This window comes from Phasianus colchicus, chromosome 12, assembly GCF_987193195.1.
Source record: "Phasianus colchicus chromosome 12, bPhaCol1.hap1.1, whole genome shotgun sequence".
NCBI lineage: Eukaryota > Metazoa > Chordata > Aves > Galliformes > Phasianidae > Phasianus > Phasianus colchicus.
In genome coordinates this window covers 20637350-20650874 of record NC_143447.1, presented here as the reverse complement: position 1 = coordinate 20650874, position 13525 = coordinate 20637350, and the positions used below count along the sequence as shown (strand labels likewise).

The window sequence follows — 13525 nt, the reverse complement described above, 5'->3', positions numbered from 1 at the left end:
CTAAAGGGAACAGTCATCATGATCTCATGTTAAAATCACTGTCAAAAAATACAAGATTAAGCACGCTGTAATAATTAAACCTTCCCAGCTCATTGTAAGAGCACAGTTAATTGTGTCATCAGGGTGAAATTTTGATATCACTGTATAGCTCTAACTGAAGGTCTTTACTTGGTGCAAAGCTCACATCAGGCTATGTTGTGATGAAATATAATAGGGAATAATATAAAATATGCAATAATGCCACCCTTGTGAGTCTTCTGTGTTCATTCTTGTTTTGATACTTGTGCTCTTACTCTTCCGAAGGGCTGGAGCAGAAATAGAGGAGTTTTGGGAATTAGTGATGGGTGCCCAGGGAAACTCTCCTCTTAAGAAACAAATGGCAAAGGCTGGGCTGTTTCTGTCTTGGCAGGGATATGATGGAGAGAAATGTTCTCTGGAAATGCATCGGCATTGTGATAACTGCACCAATTAGAATGTGTCTGGATGCATAAAGTGAAGATTCATCTGAAAGAAAGATTTCAACATTAATGAAATTTACCCACAGCTACTGGTGGAGGGGATATTTCATTTCATGTATGCAGTGAGTGAGCAGAACCGGAGAGGGCTGAGCAGGGAATGGGAGTCTGTGGTCAGATAGGGGCGTTCCTGTGTTTGTTCCAGGCAAGTTGAAGACAGCAGTTTTCATGAGTTTTAGAAGAATATTTTGCATACAGTAAATGTAGATAAGGGGTTCTCCCATTTGCAATGAGATTTCCAGGCATGCATTTCACTATGATGGAGCTTTAGTTAATGGACAATGGCAATGGCCCAGGGTGTTTTCAGTTACTGTCTGCAGTGTTGGTTGCAACACTGCTAATTTCTGTTGTAATTTTTGTAAGAAGGATGCTCCAGCCCATGTGTTTAAATGTTGCTCTGCAGGCCTGTACTGAGGGAGCAGCCAGCAAAGGGCTTTGGGATGACTGGCCTTCCCTTGGCTGCCATGCCTGCATCCATGCAACTGTAGGTCTGAAAGGCATTCAGGAAGAAAAGGCTGTAGGCTGCACATTCTGAGTTGTCAGACTTCTCCTAGTGCTGTGGCCCAGCACAGACGTGCTGCCCTCCTGGCCTGATCTCTTCTCATTGTCACTGGGCTGTCTCTGAGCAGCTGAGGCACAGTGTCCTTATCCCACAGAGCACTCCTGCCCAGAGCAGCCAGCTGGGCAGAGCTCAGGCTTCTACTGTCTTATTTTCAGATGTCAGTTTCAGATTTCTGTATGTGTGGACACTGGACTAACAGTGGATGCTTTTCCTCTGAAAAATCGGAAGGAAAACTCTCCCACAGCCTAATTGAAATCCCCAGCACCTCTCTGTATGTGCTATTCCAGCATCTGACCACCCTCATGGTGAAAAAGCAGTTCTATCTGAAGACAAGAAAACATATGTCTCTTAATTTGTGCCTGTTTCCTCTTGTTCTGTCACTGGGTACCACTGAGAAGAGCCTGACTTTATCTTCATTCCCTACCGTCATTATTTATAAACACTGATAATCTCCTTGCCCCTCCCCCAGCTTTTTTTTCCCAGCCTAAACAACATTCATGCTCTCAGCCTCTCATATGAAAACACTTTAGTCCCTTAATCATCTTCATGGCCCTGCACATTTGTGCCTTCCATCTGCCACAGCTGTTGGTTCCATAGCTTAAACTCTTTCTTTCAAATATGAAGGGGGCAGCCCCTCTATGGGGTGGGAGGATGTGAGCAGAATGCTAACAAACCCTGCTTTGTTTGCCCCTCTCAGCAGTGTCAGCTCAGCTGCTTAGGCTTGAATGACAGACATGGCAAAGAGCAGCAGTATTTCAATGCCCATTAGTCCTGCAGACAGCCCCTCTCCTGCAGCTGCTGTTGTCCCCCAAGGCTGCCTGCAGCCCTTGGGCTGGCATTGCCTCTACAGCGCTTTGGTACCTGGTGCTTGGAAAAATAGGATGCTCGTGTGCACCACTGAGCATGCTCTGGGCCTGAGAACCCTTCCTTTCAGGACAGCAGGCACTGATTTTTCTAAAAAAAAGACTGATCAGGGCCCTGGTTATGTCAATATTTTGCCAGATCTCCATGTAATTCCCATCCCGAGTGCCTTCTTGCACTACCAGGCTCTTGCTCTTTGGCACATTCTTGTCTGGGTGCCTGTTTGCAATTCTTATGTGAGGGAGACAGCAGAGAAGGAATTCCAAATCTTTTCATAGCAGCAGTTCATCTCTAGTAGCATGGGTTTAAAGAAAGCGCGCACACACAAAACCTCACTAAGGGGAAAAGAAACTAATGACAAGAAATTTGGTTTCAGTGCTGCACCACTCCAGTGAAGGGTGAGTTGGCAGTCACCTTTATCAGCTGGTTTTCAAAACCTTGTGGTGACTGAAGCTTGGACAACATCCATAGATACCTCTCCATGGTGTCTGCAATGAGGGAAAAATTTCTCATTGTGGCCTTCCAATATTTGAAGGGAGCATATAAACAGGAGGGGGAACAACTGTTTACATGGGTTCATAGTGATAGGACAAGGGGCAGTGGTCTTAAACTGAGACAGGGGAGGTTTAGGTTGGATATTAGGAGGAAGTTTTTCACTGAGAGAGTGGTGAGGCACTGGAACAGGTTGCCCAAGGAGGCTGTGGATGCCCCATCCCTGCAGGCATTCAAGGCCAGGCTGGATGTGGCTCTGGGCAGCCTGGGCTGCTGGTTGGCGACCTGCACACAGCAGGGGGTTGGAACGGGATGAGCATTGTGGTCCTTTGCAACCCAGGCCATTCATAGATTCTATGAAAATACTTCTGTTTGGGTGGGATAATCAGTCTGTGTCAGTGTGAGCGCAGCTGTCTGGCACAAGCCAGTGGTTTGACATATCTGGCACAGTGAACTTCAGAACACATTGGAGTTGAGTTGCAAATTGTGCTATTCCAGAACTAAGATTTTTTTTTTTCTTTGTTACCTGAAAAGGTTTGCTTTGGTCTGTCAGTCTTGTTTATTAAATTGAATCTAGAATGTAAGTTTTAGCCTTGCAATCAAAGTCATGCTGAAGTGGAATTTTAGAAGCTTAAACATTGGAACACAGTTGCTTTCTTACCGGCTTCTTCTTTCCTGTTTAATTTCTAGGCCAAAGAACCCTCCATCACCGGAGTGATACTCTGGAGACAGTGATCCTGGTAAACCCCAATGTGGACAGCATTGTGTCTGAGGTAAGAACCTGGTGCTGGGAGACTTCCTCCGTGTCAGATTCCCGGCTGATGTTTAACACAGAAAATCATGATCACACTTAGCACAATCTCAGCCATGCTGCCAATCTGCTGCAGGACGTGATGACACCAGATCTTCTGGTTTGCCAGCAAGATGCGTGCTATAAGCCAGTACTCCGGGGCAGAGATTACTGCTACACAAGGAAACACACAGGAACATTTGGTTCCTTGTGTCCCAGCCCTGTGGGGATGAGCTGCTTCCTGGAAGAGTCAGTCAGTGCCTATAGAATTGTTCAATGTTAATTATTTCTCGGGACCTCATAGAGCTTCCCAATGAACAGGGTGGAAGGTTTGTGAACCCTAACCATTCTAGTTTGATGAGAGTCTAAATGCACCAATCTGACATGGCAATGTAATGCCAAACATTTTTGCTTAACCCTGTCTTTCCTAATGTGAATTATAACGTGACACTGAGCTGCATCAGGTGGGCAGTAGAACTGCCTTCCCTATATAGGAAACTTACGTTTTGGCTCTTTGCAAATAGTATGTTAATATCACCTGGAACTGTTTTCGTTCTCTGTGTGGTTGTACTCTCTTCTGCATGCTGAAGAACATAGATAACTTTTTAAAACGCAAATCAAACTGGTGACAGTGCTGTCTCATGCAACAGGTCCGCTCGCTGGTGTGCGATTCATCAGCCCACAAACTACTGATCTTCTGTGGTCAGAGCTCTGACCAGGAAGGAGACTTGGTCCTGCAGACAGGGACCTTCACTTACCAGAAATTTGCTGAGATACTTTCAGACCCAGAGGTGAGTAAGTAGTAAGTCAAATCCTTCTCTAAGAAGCTTGGAAAGTTATCAAACATAGCTCTACTTGTCACATAGTATGTCCGTAGGCCCATATGTCAGAGATGCAGTCCTGACTTTTTAAAATAAGTTCCAAGAAAGGAAATGAATCTGAATAGAATTCAAAGTCTCGCAGTACTAAAACTGCAAACTGCTGTATGATTGTTCACTAGCCAGTTAATGAGGATTAGTTCAGGCAATGATGTATGGCATTTAAAAGGGCATCTGAGGGTTAGAACTCACAAATAAAAAGAGAACTGTTACTTTTGAACTCAAGCTAGAGACAGATATCCCAGGGTGAATAGAAAGAAGTAAGGAAAAAGGACAAGGTGGTTCTTGCTGTTGGTTTCTTTCTGGAGGTCTTGTCAGCATGCAGCTCAGGCAGACAGGAAGCATAACACCACGCCAACATGAAGAGCTTCAAAAGAGAGCAGAATGTAGCCCCATACAGTTATTTGTAATGGAATATTACATGTACCCTCAGCATTTCCTGCCAGCAAGGTGCTTGTGAAGTCTTTGGTATTTCTGCATTAACTGGCTTTTTGTTTTTTTTTTTAAGGAGCTGAATTGATCTCAGAGCTGTATCTGACCTCTATTTATCTGTGCCTGTTTCAATAGGTCACGCAGATTCTTAGCAACACTGATTCAGATATCAAGGCTTCCCTTACCGTGTCGTGCTTGGGAGAAGGAGACTGGAGCAGTCTTGGACATCCTCAATTTCAGGATATTATTAATCTGAAACTGAACCCTGATCCAGTTCTGCCAGAAATGGATGGGGTGTCTGAGTTTGCAGAATATGTCTCTGAAACAGTTGATGTGCCATCTCCATTTGATCTCCTGGAGCCACCCACCTCAGGGGGCTTTTTGAAGCTTTCTAAACCCTGCTGCTACATATTCCCTGGTGGAAGAGGTGATTCTGCTCTCTTTGCTGTTAATGGGTTTAACATCCTTGTGGATGGTGGCTCTGACAGGAAATCGTGTTTCTGGAAGCTGGTAAGGCACCTGGATAGGATTGACTCTATTCTTCTGACCCACATTGGTGCGGACAACCTACCTGGCATCAATGGGCTGCTGCAGAGGAAAGTTGCTGAGCAAGAGGAGGAACAGTCCCAGGGCTCTACCAACTACAGCGACTGGATGAAGAACCTCATTTCTCCTGAGCTGGGGGTGGTTTTTTTTAATGTTCCTGAAAAGCTGAAGATGCCAGAATCATCCATGAAAGTAAAGAGGAGCATCGAAGAAGCTTGCCTGACACTGCAGTATCTCAACAGACTTGGCATTAAATCAGAGCCCCTCTACAGGGTGGTGAGCAACACCATTGAACCAATCACACTTTTCCACAAAATGGGAGTGGGTAGGCTGGACATGTACGTACTGAATCCTGTCAAGGACAGTAAGGAAATGCAGTTTCTAATGCAGAAATGGGCAGGTAATAGTAAAGCAAAGACTGGCATAATTCTTGCAAGTGGGAAAGAAGGTGAAATTTCTGTTCCCTATCTCACATCCATCACAGCCCTAGTGGTGTGGCTGCCAGCTAGCCCAACAGAGAAAATTGTAAGGGTTTTGTTTCCTGGAAATGCTCCTCAAAATAAGATACTGGAAGGTCTTGAGAAACTCAAGCACCTGGATTTTCTGAGGTATCCAGTGGCTACTCAGAAAGATATCACTGCTGGAATACCTCCACCTGTGCTCAAGCAGACCAAAATTAAACAGAGAACAGACAGTAAAGAGAGTCTTAAATCTTCCCCCAAGCCATCTGTGACAAAGCAAGCTAAGAAAGAGGAGGCAGTTGAGGAGGGGATTAAAGAAGTAAAACCAGAAGTCATAAAGGACATTAAAAGTGAGAAAAAAGTTAAAGAACACTCTGAGAAGATTCCCGAGAAACCTGTTAAACATGAAAAGATAAAGACAGAATCAAATGATGCTCTCAAAGCTGAGAAAAGAAAAATGGCGAAAGACAAAGTTGGCAAAAAGCATCTCAAAGAGAAAGTATCCAAACTGGAGGAGAAAAAAGACAAAGAAAAGAAAGAGATTAAGAAGGAGAAAAAGGACTTTAAAAAAGATGATGGAAAGAAAGAGGAAAAGAAAGATTCAAAGAAAGAAGATAAAAAGAAAGAAACCAAACCAGAGCCCAAAAAATTGTCTAAACCAGACTTAAAACCATTTACTCCTGAAGTAAGGAAAACATTATACAAGGCAAAAGTTCCAGGCAGAATTAAAACTGAGAAGACCAAAGTCAAGCCTGAAAAAGAAATACTCAGCGATCTGAAGACATCACCAGTGGAGAAGGTGCCAGCAGAGGTGGAGCCAGGAGAGGCTGCCATTGCTGAACAGAGGTTAGTCCTGTCTTCACCAGAAGATCTTACGAAGGACTTTGAGGAACTGAAGCATGAGGAGAAAGGGAATTTGCAGGTGACTCAAGAAATGTCTGATATTGAAATAAGTGATAAATTTAGGAGAGCACTTGAAACAGAGATGAAAGAGCCTGCAGATGTGACGGATCAGAATCAACTTGCAGTGGATCTGATTTTGAAAACAAACATTCCTGATCAGGGAACAACTACTACTGACAGGGAAAAAGAATCACCAGCAGAGGAAAAGGAAGTCCATCATCTAGAGCCAAAAGCAGGTCGAGCTGAAAAAACAGAGGATGAAGAAAGAACAATAGATGAGGATCTTGAGATGAGATACAGCGAGAGAGAAGCTGAGCAGTACAAGGAAGCTCAGCTGTTGCTAGACAGAGAACAGGTGCCATCACACGCAGCTCTCACAGCAAAAGGTGCTCTGTCACCTGCATTCAGAGAGGAAGACAGGGAAGAGGAGGAGAAAATCTCTTTGGACAGAAAACAGAGGGAAGCAGAAACAAAGACCTGTGAAAAGTATACCGAGGGGACAGAAGCATGGGAGAAGGCTGAGAAGGAAAAGAGAGAGGATGTGTTAGAAAAGGCGGAACAGGAAGAGAAGGAAGAAAAGTACATGAAGGCAGAACTGAAAGTGGAAAAGATAAAAGATTTCTATGAGCTAAAACAGGATGAGGGGGAGGAGAAATTGTTGACCACTGAAGAAAAGGAAAAAGAATGCAGTGACATGGGTGAGAAAAGCAAGTTACTTGGAAAGGAGGTAACAAAGGAGGAGTCATTTCTGAGCAGTCTGCCAGTCCCTGCAGGAGCAGCAGTAGAACATGTTTCATATATCCAAGATGAAACTATCCCAGGCTACTCAGAAACAGAGCAGACTATTTCTGATGAAGAAATACATGATGAACAGGAAGAGAGGATCCCACACTTGAAGTACGATGTCAATGCATATGACATTTCTGTTCCTGACCACCCCGGCTCTTTTGAAGCAGTACACGGAATACAGGCCGTGCCTGCTGCAGACCTTGCAGCCAAAGGCTATGCTGGCCAGGAGTCTGAAATCTTGGCATACCCTACAAACATAGTGGCAGCACCTCTAGCTGAGGAGGAACATATATCTTCTGCTACCTCCATTACAGAATGTGATAAGCTTTCATCTTTTGCAACTTCAGTAGCAGAAGATCAATCAGTTGCATCTATAACAGCGCCACAGACAGAAGAAACTGGGAAAAGCTCTTTACTTCTAGACACAGTAAACAGCATGCCTTCTTCTCGGACTGAAGCAACCCAAGGTCTCGACTACGTGCCCTCCGCTGGCACAATCTCTCCCACATCGTCTTTGGAGGAAGATAAATGTTTTAAATCTCCGCTTCCTGAAGATTTCCATGCACTAGCAGAAGGAGAGAGAAAACTGGAAGCTCAAAAAAAGGATCTTCCTGAAGAGGTAGAAGATGAAGAAGAAGAAGATGGGACTCCAAATATTGAAATGCCTGAGAAACTCAGAGGGCATTACAGTGCCCCACTGTTTACTCATCAAGAAAGTCCTGATAATGTGTTAATGAACGTCCCCACAGAAGCGATGCAAACTTCAGGCCTGCCTTTGTCTGCTGAAGAAACACCGTTCTCCCAGGTGGACTCTGCAGAGGCTGAAGAGCGATGCATGAGCCCTGATGATAGTACAGTCAAAATGGCATCTCCTACCCAGTCTGGCCCCACCAGTGCAGGACACACGCCTTTCCACCAATCTCCAGTGGAGGAAAAACTAGACACAGTAGATTCAGAGCTATTTGAAAAGCAAGCGGATGCTACTGCTAAGAAATCAGAAGGCCAAACTTCTGTTGTGGTGAAAGGAGCCAAGGATGAACCTCTCAGAGATGATGAGGTGCCCGCAGCTAAGTACAAATATGAAAAAGAGACACCTGGACCTGTGCAGCACAAGCTGGATTCAGACAGTGGTGTGCCACTGTCTCCTGGGGAGGAGGTGCAGGAAGCGCCCACGGGGAAGGAAGAGCTGCCCTGGCTGTCCTACCACAAGCAGGACACAGTGGTGATAGGGGAGGAGGAGGAGCTGCCTGTGCTGCCCCATCCCAAGATGGATGTGTTTCTGGAGCCAGGAAAAGAGCTAGAAACCAAATCCATGGCAGAAAGTTTAATGGGCTTTTCTAAACATTTGACCGTCGAACCTTTCTCTGCCACAGGAACATCTCTAGGAAGTATGGATTCTCCACAGTTCACAGACCAAATCAAATCTGAAAGTGACCAAACCTCACAATTTTCTCCAGAGGGTCCCAAATCGGTTTCTTTTACAGAAGAGAATCTTGGAAAAGAAAAATCCCCAGAGATTTCTATGAAGGGGGTGGCTGCTGGAGAAGGAAAACTGCTCTGTTTTGCAGAAGAAGCCTCAGAAGAAGAAAAGTCCTCTCAGGTTTCAGTTAAAGACATTTCTCCAGAAGAGACCAAATCTATTTCTCTCACTGAGAGTCCCAGCAAGGAAATCTCTTCAGACCTTTTTGTTAAGGGAATTTCTCCAGAAGACATCAAACCTCTCAGTTTCGCAGAGGATAGACCTGTGAAAGAAAAAATGGTGTCTGACTTGACTAACAAATTCCCTTCAGAGGGTGTGAAACCCATTGATTTTATGGAGCAGAGCCCAGATATGTATGAAAAATCACCAGAAGATTCTACCAAAGCAGTCATAAAAGAAGCATCAAAATCTTTTTCTTGTCCAGAAAGTACCCCAGTGAGAGACGCATCGGCCAGAGACACTTCCAGTGAAGAAATGTCTCCAGATGATAGCAGTCTGTTTTCTCTAACGGGAGAAGGCACATCTAGGGGAAGAACTTCAGGCTTGTTTTCTCAGGAAGTATCTCCAGATGCCAAGGGCTCACGCTTCATAGAATCTAGCCCAACTGAGGATAAAACGTCATCACTCGCTTCTACTGAAGATGTTAAATTTTGCAGGATGAAGGAAGACAGAGAAGAAAAATCTCCAGAAATGGAAGACTTTTACATGAAAGATGTAAGTAATGAGAAGAAAGTATGGTTTCCAGAAGAAGTGGAGGAGATGCCTGTTCAGGGAAGGCGGCAGAGGTACAATAAGGAGAGAGAGAGCACATTCTTGGATGAGGCACCAGAATATGAAACAAAATCCCTTCCTAAAATGGGAGAAGAGGAGATCCTGTCTCCTGTTGAGCCTGACAGTCTCACCTGGAGAAAAGCAGAAAGGGAAGCATGGGGCTCTAAATACGAGTATCTTCAGGAAGGAAAAGACACTGGAAGGGCAGGGAAGTTACCCAGCGAGGAGGATGAGGTTCTCCACCATGCCAAAGACAAACCTGTGCTAGTGCAAGCAGAAGCAGAACATTTACCTGTGGAATCGTGTGGTTACAAAGAAGAGACACTGAAGAGTACCAAACCTACAGCGGAAACAAAGAATGTGAATATATCTCCTGCTGACATCTCTTTCCCAGACAGTTCTCATCTATCTTCTGAGTATGTCTCCGGTGAGGAAAGTCAGGCCAAAGTGTTAACCGGAGGCAAAGAAAGGCAAGATCTGTTGCTGACGTCTAAACAAGATTACTCCTATTTAGATGATGAGGAGAAAGCTGTCCTAGATATCTATGCAAAGTCACTAGACCAAGCATTGACAGCATCTCCCCTGGTGACAGCAACTAGCCCTCTGGAAAGGAAGCCTGGCACAACACCAGAAACAGAGAGGCCTTACAAAGTAGATCAGTGTGAGGCACCTCTACAGGAGGAAATCCTGTTGAAGCCTGCAGAAAAGAAAACAGGTGTCAGTGGTTTATATCAGGAGATAGATAGAAAGCAAGAGGATGGGTACAAATCCATTGAGGTTCTCTATGACCCTACAGGAAGCAAAGAGCAGATGGCAGCAGCATCTGCTCTGTTGCAATCAACGAGACAGGCAGCATATGAATACGTAGCAGCATCCACAGAAGAAAGTGCTGCAGTGTCAGAGCAGTATGCACACTCCTCTCTTGGACAAGTCCCTCCTCAAAAAAGTAGTGCTGCAAGCCCAGTGGCATATCTTCCAGAGTCCCATTCCAGGAGCCCCCTGGACTCTCCTTCCCAAGAGGAAGAGGTCTGCAGATCCAGAAGTGATGACAGTTCTATGAGACAAGAGCAAGAAGAAAGAGAACCAACTCCCTACCCTGATGAAAAAAGTTTCAAGTATGCCGACATCTATGAGAAGATAATTGTATCTGGAGTTGGAGCCTCCTCTTTCACATCTGAGGGTGCAGACATTCCAGGTCACGCTGACAAGGTGCCGACAACAGCACCAAGCTTTCAAAAAGATCAAAGTTTTCACATCTCTGCAAAGGAAGAAGAATCCTGCCTTTATACCTCTGCTGAGAAGGAGTTGTCATCTCCAGCATCCCCTAAAGATAAAGCGGATGCAGCCTTTGAGTATGCAGACATCCACGAAAAGTACCTGCCCTTGTCTGAAACAGATAAACCTAGGCTGTCTGAAGAGCAGGAAGAACTGAAGGTGTCCTCTGCTTTACCAGGAGAACGGGGCTCTGAACATCACCCATCATCTGCAGCCACAGCATTTGTCTCTCCCACAGACACCTTTTATCAAGAAAAATCAGCAGCCCATACTGATGCTGCTTGTCCAGATGAGAACATCATTTTGTCTAGCCAGAAGCAGATACCTCTACCCCTGAAATCCAAAGGCCAAAATCTGAAAGATATGTACTATGAGAAAGCAGGTCAAGGGGAAGAAAGCATGAGTGACTCAGAGTTAGAAAAAGGTGCTAATGAGAGATCTGAAAAAGAGTTCAAACTCCACAGCCCTGACCAAGCTGCCGGCACAGTCTACGCAGACATCTCAACGGCGGAGGAGTTCTGTGTATCAGAACTGCTTCTGCAAAGCAAGCGTGAGGACTCCATTTCACCCACTTCTACTGCCTCATCACCTTCCGAGCCATTGTGGAAAGAGGATTATGGAATTAGAAAAACGACACCAGCCACAGTTCTGGGGGCACGTGTTGCTGGCTACAGCGACCTGCCAGACATAGGCAGAGATGAGCAGGCTTCAGAAATGTGCCATTTAAGCCAAGATTCTTTGCAAAAGAAAGAGGATGCTGGAAAATCCACAAAGGAATCACATTTCCGTGTAACAGATCATCCAAGTACAGAGGTGACCTTGGAGTGCTATGAGCAAGCTACGTATTTGAAGTCTGCTTCTGAAAAGCAGAAAGAAGAATGCAAGAAGGTCCCAGCAGGAGAGGGCAGAGTGATGGCTCTCTCTTCTGGATTTGAATGCTCCCTGCTAGGGAAGAGCGAAACATCTAGTGTGTTCAGACACGAGCAAACCTCAGCAAGTCATTCAGGGGATAGCTTTCTTCCTTTAAAGGTTCCTTGTGCTTTGTCCTCAGGCCAGGAGAAGAAAGATGAGTACTTGGAGGTTTCTGAGAAGGTCAGCAGCCATAGCTCATCTTTAACTAAGTTCTCACTGCTGAGTCCATATGAAGAGGATAAACTGTTCTCCAAAGCTGTGGAGAAAGAGAAAGATGACTCTTCCAGCCTGTCAGAGGAACCATCATCTGAAGCAACAACTCCTGTAATACCAACTACAGCAGAAAGTTTTTACTCCCATATGCTTTCTGCATACACGGGTGCAGGAGCAGAACCAACTGCCAGGAGCCTTTGGGATGCACCTCTACAGATTCCAGACAGTGCTGTGAATACCCATACAGCTGAAACCAAAGACTTTGTGTTAGCTGAAGAATACGGTTCTGCACTCAGTAGTAGCATGGGTGGCAGTACTTTGCCATGCAGGAAAGAGTACCAAAGTTCACAGCCCACATTGTTCTCTGCAGAGAAACAACAACCCTGTGTAACTAGTCCTGAGCAGAAGGCACCGTTTACAGAGCAGCTGACAACACTGACACCCCTCCCTGATGTATTGGCATCATTTCCTCATCATCAGCATGAAGACAAAACCACAGCCAATGGTCCAACAGAGGTGAGCACCAGTCTGCAAGCTTTCCAAAGCACATACCATTCAGCAGAGGCAAAAGATGAAAAAACATGCCCTGATTCTGATAGCAGTTTTTCTCCATGTACAGGCAAAGAGGACACAGAGAGACAGAGCCGTCCTTCCTCTCTGATGTCCCCCGAACACAGTTTCCAGCCCTTTTTCCCAGATGTGCAGAGGGGTGGAAGAACAGAGGACCATGGAGATGCTTCCCATGAGATGGAGACACGTTTAGGAGGCAGTTTTGACTGTGGACAGAAAATTTCCTCACGTGAATACAAGCAGAGGAAGGGAGAGCTGTCGCCCTCATTCATTAACCCGAGCCCTCATGAGCTCTCTGAAGACAGTGACCTCTCGCAGGAGGAAGGCCACACTTCAGTGCAAGGAAGACCACCCCACACTAGTAGTAGCCCTGCACAAACAGCCACAGTGGAGGAGACCCCTCCAACATCAGTGAGTGATTCTGGAACTTCCCAGTCAGACTCAGATGTCCCTCCTGAGACAGAAGAATGTCCATCCATCACAGCAGATGCCAACATGGACTCAGATGAAGACGCTGATTTCCTCCCAGTGGACAAAGCTGTTGGGAGTGCTCATCATGTCAGTACTAGGTCCAGCCATGATCCTCAGCCTGTTCCAATGGTAGATCCCCATCCTCATCCACCTCACCCCGATGTCTGCATGGTAGACCCTGATATGTTAGTAAATGAGCAATGCATGAGTAGAACTGATAAAATTTCAAAGAAAGACTTGAAAGAAAAGAGCAAGAGTGTGAGGAAGCCTTTGAGCAAACCCAAATCTTCCTCTCCTGCTCGTAAATTAGATGTGAAAGGGAAACGATCACCCACTCCCGTGAAACAGCCATCGGACAAATCTCCAAAATCTGCCACTGCCAAAAAAGAAAGAGATGGAGGAGAGAAGCCCAAACCACGTGGTGTGCTGGCGCAGCCTCCTCACACAGAGGATGAGTTAGCCCGGAGCAGTCACAGCAACCCTGGCAAGAGCCTTGTTAATGGCATCAAATCAAATCCTGGTAAGAGATTCTTCACTAAATGTCCATTTTCTTTTCAGGTTCAGCGCAGAGAAACCACAGCAAGTTAAATGTAGCAAAGCAGAG

The 13525-nt window shown here is 45.4% G+C and overlaps 1 protein-coding gene across 3 annotated transcripts in view; it reads left to right on the top strand.

The window, feature by feature from the left end:
• MAP1A (microtubule associated protein 1A) overlaps window positions 1-13525 on the top strand; it is a 48228-nt gene that overhangs the window by 30344 nt on the left and 4359 nt on the right. For 2 of the 3 annotated variants that reach the window (XM_090149248.1, XM_031587988.2), the window contains 3 exons: window positions 3121-3203; window positions 3871-4011; window positions 4666-13441. In XM_090149248.1, the coding sequence (XP_090005374.1) occupies window positions 3121-3203; window positions 3871-4011; window positions 4666-13441 (9000 nt within the window). Of the gene's footprint in view, window positions 1-3120; window positions 3204-3870; window positions 4012-4665; window positions 13442-13525 lie in introns of those variants that run through there. The other variant, XM_031587989.2, reaches the window with a different exon arrangement.